Source organism: Athene cunicularia (assembly GCF_003259725.1).
Source record: "Athene cunicularia isolate RWA chromosome 13 unlocalized genomic scaffold, athCun1 chr13_part1, whole genome shotgun sequence".
Lineage (NCBI taxonomy): Eukaryota > Metazoa > Chordata > Aves > Strigiformes > Strigidae > Athene > Athene cunicularia.
Window position 1 is genome coordinate 12,676,974 of NW_020799117.1, and position 7,396 is coordinate 12,684,369.

At 37.8% G+C, this 7,396-nt stretch overlaps 1 protein-coding gene across 10 annotated transcripts in view; it reads right to left on the bottom strand.

The window, feature by feature from the left end:
- Positions 1-6,459, bottom strand: part of PWWP2A (PWWP domain containing 2A) — a 57,087-nt gene extending 50,628 nt beyond the window's left edge. For 6 of the 10 annotated variants that reach the window (XR_003399346.1, XR_003399348.1, XR_003399345.1 and 3 more), the window contains exon 1: positions 5,488-6,459. Coding sequence is in view for 5 of the 10 variants with exons in the window: in XM_026857915.1 (XP_026713716.1) it covers positions 5,488-6,388 (901 nt within the window). In the remaining 5 variants the exon portion in view is untranslated. Of the gene's footprint in view, positions 1-4,763 lie in introns of all 10 variants that reach the window. The other 4 variants (XR_003399344.1, XM_026857913.1, XM_026857912.1 and 1 more) reach the window with 1 other exon arrangement.
- Between the last annotated feature and the right edge of the window lie 937 nt (positions 6,460-7,396).

Here is a 7,396-nt window from a genome sequence, read left to right on the forward strand (position 1 = left end):
CATCAGAAGAAGCTTTAAGGAAGTTAATTATGCAAAACCTCTGTTGCTATTGATACTTTATTTATAGGGATAATTTTACTATATTATTGCCAGTATAGCCTGTCTATACACCCAAAAGCTACGCTACTATGTCCTATCCTAAAACGACACACACTTAATATAAGCACAGCTTAAACTGACAAAATCCTGTAGTAAGACACTCCATTTCCACAGGAATGGAGTAGATTCTAGATAAAGTTCAAACAGTTGACTGTAGGACAATAATATACATTTCACCAAAATTCTCCTACAGGCTCTCTAAAATAGGAGAGCACTACTCCCTTCTACTGAACTTGTGGAGTAACGTGTTATACTCAAACTGCCAACTTGTAGCTCTCCTCCCAGTAGCACATCTAGTTGACTACACCAAGTTCCTCTCTTCCTTCAGGTTCCCCTATCACCTTTCTATTTATACCCTTAAAAAGTAGACTGAAAATAAGAACAGAAAGCACCTCAGCTTTTAACCACTATAAACTCTACCATAAGATCACTTTGAAGTTTGTTTTTAAATAGTATACCTACAGTTTTACCAATGGCTTATGACGCAAAATACTGTCATATTACTGCCCTTTTAATCATGAGCTCATTCTACTCAACTTCCAGTTCACAGTCTTTATCTACAGGTTAGCATAGTGATCCCACTGCATTGACTGAATTTTCTGATTCCTGTAGGCATTTATTAAAATACAATCATAAAGAAATTAACTGAAATAGCCTTTCACTGATTGTCAGCCTCCTCCTTTCCAGAATTCTTCAGCCAAGAAGGCAGCTCTATTTTCTCACTGTACTCCACAGAACATGTATGAGGAAAGATGATAATGCTACTGAGAACTAGCTACTAAGATTTATTTTCCAAATTTCATGTTCCTATTCTATTGTGACAACTTTAGCAAGAGCTTATAGAAGACATGAATAGAAATCAGTTTCAGGACTCAAGAGAGTTAACTAGAAACAAACCTAAGACTAGCAATGCCAAAAAGGAACTCTTACCCCTTCCTCACTTCTATTGATGTGCTATTTCTTAAACCTAATCTCGTTTAGAAACTGTTAAAAAAAAAGGCATTTTACAAGATGCTGATAAAGACTTCCCAACCTTGCACAGCTGACCTAAATTACCCCAACTAAACACACCCCTCCTGGTGAGGTAGCTGCTAGTTATGTAGGTTTCAAACTAAAGATAGCACTGTCTAAAAGAAAATACCATATAATCAGAGGTGATTATCTCATTTAAGTGTTGACATAAAATTACAACTCTGATTAGAAAAATAACAAGTATTTGTTCAGTTTCCTGTAGAACTCCATTTCAGAGACATACAAATATTTCGTATTTGCTCACGGAGCAATCGCACATTCAAACACTCCAGTTAAAGGAAATCTTTATGAGTTTTGGAATAACTACTCTCTCAAACATTTTAACTGAAGCAAAAGATCTTCAAAGGAAAAAGTATGCTTGTACTAGAAACTCATCATTTCCCATCATGTCTTCCCCCTAAACTGAAAGACCATGCATATTCAACAACTACACTGAGGAATTTAATTAATTCAAAAAGACATAATTTGAAATTTATTATATTAAGCTAATAGAAAACTAACTCTTTCTACTGCTGTTTGTCTTCCCAAGACACAGGCTGCTTGCAACAGTTGCACAGCTTAATTACACATATGCACTATCTTGGCACTTGTACAGGTCTGCTCCTGTCATGAGTTAAGAAGTCACTTAAACTCTCAGGCTAACTCGGAGATGGTAGCTGTGTATCCAACTGCAAGAACAGTAGTCCACGCTCAAAGTGTAGGCACTGCTGGGAGTAGATAGGCACAGAAAAGTGTAAGGGTTTTGCAGTTTATAGGTAAAACAGCACTAAACTTTTTCTAAGTCTTCAAAGCTAATCTACATGCAGCATTCATACTGCCATAACCAATGTTACTTACTGTAACCAGACTCACATTAAGCCCAACATTTTCTCTACTGTGAAGTCTGTTGAGATATATCTAGAGTGTTAGCTACTTCAGAGTGAAAGGAAAATCATGGATGGGTACGAACAAGGTATTTTCAACCTAATGTAACGTGGTGGTGTTCTATTTGTTTTGAGACCTGTTAAGTCTGAAGTAATAATGCACATTCACTATAAAACTTAGGAAAGACTTCTTAAGACTGATCAATTACACATCAAAACTAAGACTCTAAATTTTTTTCATAAACAGTTCTTCTGAACATAAAACAATCTAGAAACCCCTCTCATAGTTGTTGCTTTCCCATCTTACCATGAACACCTGAGCAAACTTCGACTATGTATGCTTTAATACTATTCTAACTTGATATAAATTGATAAAGAGTACAAAGCTTCCAGGTCTTTTAAAGAAAAATAACAACATTAATATTGATTTCACCACTACTTGGCTCAGAACTAACTTATAACCTGTTTGAGCTTCTAAACGTCAAGGAACGAGCGTAGGCATATAAACCATGTTGTGTGTTCTTGACTTCAAAAAGCAGTCTGCTTTAGTAACAAAGTACAGCTTTACTTAAGAGTAACTGTTTCTGTTTGCAGGAAAGAATACATAGAAGTGAAACAGGATTTTTTTTTTTTTCCAATTTTTTTTTTCAATATTATGAAATTTATTGTGTGTTTATCACATTCAAAAAGCATTGACCAGTGGGGTTTTTTGGTAACTGTTAGAATGCCAAGGTAAAGCTGGTATATTTGGAAGCTTAATTAGCACCTAACAGATGACCATAAAATTGAGGAAAATTTGAACAGCCATGTATTTGACACTTTAGACTTCTAATAGTTCTGTGAACAGAACAGAAGAATTCAAAAAGGTAAAAAGAGACTGAATGCCTTGGAAAGACCAGACAGTGTCATGAACATACAAAATTTAATCTGAAGTTAGAAAGATTAAGGGTTTGACAATTAAATCCTTATCCCCATTTTCATGTCTGTTTAAAGTCTAATTTCAGTCTAAGCTTAAATTTTTACATCTGTCATGGTTGCCTACATGGGCAATTATGAAAAAAACAGGATGAAAACTGCTTTGGAATGAACGTTGAGATTCTTCACAAGGTATTGCAAGGCTGAAACAGTAGTGGGTTAGAGAAGAGAGAGTAATTCACATGGTCAGATAAGGACCAAAACTAGAAGAAAAAAAAAAGTGAAGTCAGTTGCATGAAAATGCCCCAACATTGAGCAAAAGACATGCAAGAAAAGCTGAAGTAGCAGTGGAGAGTGGGTCTGATTAGGTTTTGATAGATGGAGAAAACTGAAAACATTTCCCCACTGTGTAAGTGACATTATCCACAGTCTATTCAAATATATGGAACAAAATCTAATTAAGGGAGAAAATTTATAAACTTTACAGAAAGCCCTCTACAGAGCTAGTTTTGAAATAAAAGGGACAAATAATTGCTTAATCTTAAAATTAAGACTGAAGTATACCAACAGTACTTTACATCAAGCAGTTATCTTTAAGAATGCGTGAAAAAGGACAATTTGGTTTTTAAAAAGGTGTCCTCTAAATACGGCATACATATGAAGTACTCTAACATCCTGGATTTTTTTCAAAGCTTTTTGAGAAACACACACAAATAATTCAGATTTAGTCAATTTTATTTACAGTTTGTTTTTTTACATTTCAGAGCATTACACAATTACATATTCTCATTTTCTGACCTGCAAACAGATACCTTAAACGGAAATATTAAAAAAAATGAAGTTAGATACATCCAAAATGCAACAATTACACATCTGACAATTCACAAAGTGTAATTTACTAGGACGTATCCTAAGAATTTAGGAACAACCAGTCAGGAGAAAATCTGACCAATTTCATCAATCAATTATTTACACATTCAAAACAAAGCCTCTCTTAATCTAAACCTCCAGGCAAATGGCCTGAAAGATTTCTTCAGGAAGAAAGACCAGAAGTTATGATTCACACCTATGCAGCATTAACAGCCCTTGATCCCAAATACTGAGCGACTTCTCAGCTTTGTCTTAGAGCTACAGGCATCCCTCTCAGCTTCTCAGACCCTGAAGTGTTATATTTGTGCCCCCATGTGCATAGAAAGGCTGAGTGTTTAAGTGGTCACTACGATAAAACCCCATTTAATCTGGTCTTTAAGTTACGTGAATTCTTCTTCCTTAAAAGTTTTAGCAAGTCTTCTAATGATATTTAAACTGGCCTATATGGACTGGGGCATGCCTCCTGAAGATGTTTAAGCATGCTCTGAACCAATTTGCACTGGCCAGACTAAATACATTAGAGACTATTTAAAATAATCTTTAAAGACCATTTAGACAAGGCTTACATTTCTATACTTCCCTGATGGGCCACCTAAAAAAAAAAAAGTCACAGCTACTACTTTCATCCCTTGTGTTAACCCTTCGCCACACAGCAACTACTATATACTGGGTAGAAACTACTAAAAAATTCCCTGCAAATAAGCTGCCTTTCAGCTGAGGCTATGGCTCCTATGCATTGGGTGTTTGAGGAGGTTTTTTTTTTTTCTCTTTAAAAAAATTCTCACTTAAAAATACCAAAGTTCTCGCTTTAGGCTAATTTTGATTGCATGTTCAATTTGCTTTAACTGTCAAGAAACCGCTACAAATGGAACTTTAGTATAAAAAGAGCAGTCAACCGAGTGCAACTTCTGACTTGGCAAGTCCTTCATGGTAGTTCTCTAACTAGGCTATGAATTTTGTGGAGCCTCCAGATTTCTTGCCTACCTTACTTTCCATGTTCACGTTTCAAACTGCGTCAGCAGGGCCCGAACTTCGGGAGTCAGCTGCTTAGCAGCCTTAGCTGCCTCTGTGACGGCCTTGCGGTAAAGACCCTTTCTCTTCTTATTAAAGCGCAACTGGAAGCTTTCTAAAAAGGGGGATAGTTGTGCAAGAGCAAGAAAAGATGTTGTTGTGGAGCCAAACCACGAGATACGAGCCTCCTGTCGAACTAAAAGGCCATTATCTTTTCGGCTCACAGTTATGGTAAGAATACGGGCTGGCCACCAAGGGAAGCCATAAATCTTGGCCCAAACAATGTCCCCTACACATACGGTCCTGCCATCTGGTGTGACACATTTAGAGACGTTTTTGGAAAAGACTTCCGTTTTCAAGGAATTACTGAGCTTTTTCTCTTCCTTTGAAGAAGAGGAGGAGGAAGGTGCATGCATGCTGCCTGGAGGAAAATCAAAGCTTTCAGTAGAGCTACACTCAGAGTTGGTAGATTTCAAATCATCTGTGCTATCACTACTACAAACTGATGCACTGGAAGAGTCAGATTTCTTTTGATTAAGGGTCATGTAAACCGTTATATTGCTTTTGCTGCCTCTTTTGCCCAATGTCTGGTGTTCATCCTGATCAACAGTTACATGCACTTCACTCGTGTCCTGAACCTCACTGCTGGCCTCTTCAGGGCCTTCTGAGGGGCTCTGATTTTCTGAAGGGGCCTCACCTGCTGAGCGGGTGGAGGAGCAGCGAGACTGGGGCTTAGTTGCCATCTTGCCACTCCGTATTTTCTCAAGTCCTGTCTTGAGAGAAGAGTCATTTTCTTCATTCCGATACCTTTGTGGCTTTAAACGCAATCGGGGTGGAAGGGAACCTGAGCTGGTGTTCTGAAGACGCCGTGTGAAGTGGACCTTTGAATGTGCATTTTTGGAAGAGGAGGTTGCACTCTGCTTCTTTTGTGCCTTTTCTTTGGCCATTTTCAAGACTTCCCGAGCTTTCGCATGATCCATGTTTTTGCTCTGGAGAACTTTTTTTGTATTTAACTGCGCTTTTGAAGTATTTGCTTGTGCGGAAACTTTAACTACTCTGCTTCTGCTGTGGGCAATATTTGAAACCTTGACCACAGCATTTCTTTTCTGACTTTCATTTTGGCTTTTTCCATCCACTTTATGGTCAGTTTTAAGTTTTTTATTCACAGTAGTCACACTCTCATTTCTTCGTTTTTTATTATCCTCATATTTTGAAGAGTCACTTGCATTGCCACCTTTTTTTATTTCCTTTTTTTCTGCAACAACACTGTTTTTGCACTTGTCACATAAGACCTGCCGGGGTCGTAGTTTGATAGCATTCATGATGGAAGTGGGTTCCTCCCTGTACATTTTACGCTTGGGCCGCTTAATTTTCCGGGGTGGAGGCTGAGGTATTGACTGGTTATACGTGTCCCTGATAAACAAAGGAGGAGGATATGGCGCTCCCTCATGAAAGAGAGGAGGTGGTTTAGAAGTCCATAGGCTTTTAGCTATGCTAGGTTCTGATGGCTGCGTGAGAGAAGAGTCATCAGGGACTGCAGCATTAGATTCACACTTCACCTGTGCCTCATCTTGGAATGGTTTACTTTGGAGCTGCATGGCTTCTGGTTTATCCTTGTATTCCCTTTTAGGAAATATGGTCACAGGGATTCCATGGGGTCCAAACCTTAAAGAGAAAAAAACCAAAAATTACATGTTTTGAGGGAGCTTTGACTGCATTTATTAAAAGGCATTTGAAAACCTGTCCACATTATGTAGCCACCATTTGAAAGACATGAGTTACAGGAAAATTAAGCTTTACATCTAGCCTTATGATAAGCTTTGAAAAAGCCAAACACCAAATCAAAGTCAGTAAAGAGCATGATATACACAACTTCACTTATTATCAGTTTCTCTTGCATCAACAAGATGCCCTGAAAATGTAACAAAAACATATCACCTAGTGGCAGCAGTAACTTTGTTCTTTTAGAAAATGGTTATAAATATACAAACTACACACTCATCCCATCAACTCCAAATCCACCTAAGATCAACTTCCATACTAAATCAACTTATGTGAAGAAGGCATCTCCAGCAATGTTAACAAAATTTCTTCCTTTTGGCATAGCACAAAACTCAGAGTATGTTTCATATTTAATCGAGGCAAATATGGACTGCATAAAAACTTGCGCCGAACAGAGCATGCCATCATTCTGCATCTACAAAAGATTAGCACTTGATCATCTGATGCATTACAGCCCAAAACTTGCTAGCCTATTAGTCTTTCTTCCAACAAAACTACCCTTATTTCATCACAGTACAAACCATTCCTCCTGTTTTGTGAGCAAACAGTATTTTAAACCTCCCCCTACTTTTCTCCAGACAGCTCTAGATTTCTGCTTCCCCATTTGACACACAGAGGACTTCTCACAGCTCAATCAGCTCAAAGAGAACAAAAAATCCCAGTATGACTTCGGCATTAGCTCAAATTTCCTGTAGTAACAGAAGTAGCATGTTGCCTAACAGGTAACCAATACTTTCTGCAAAAGACTGTGCTAAAGGACACATTTTATCAGTTTGCAAGGCATTATGCTTGCCTTCTCCTGAGAGGAAATCAAATTATAAATA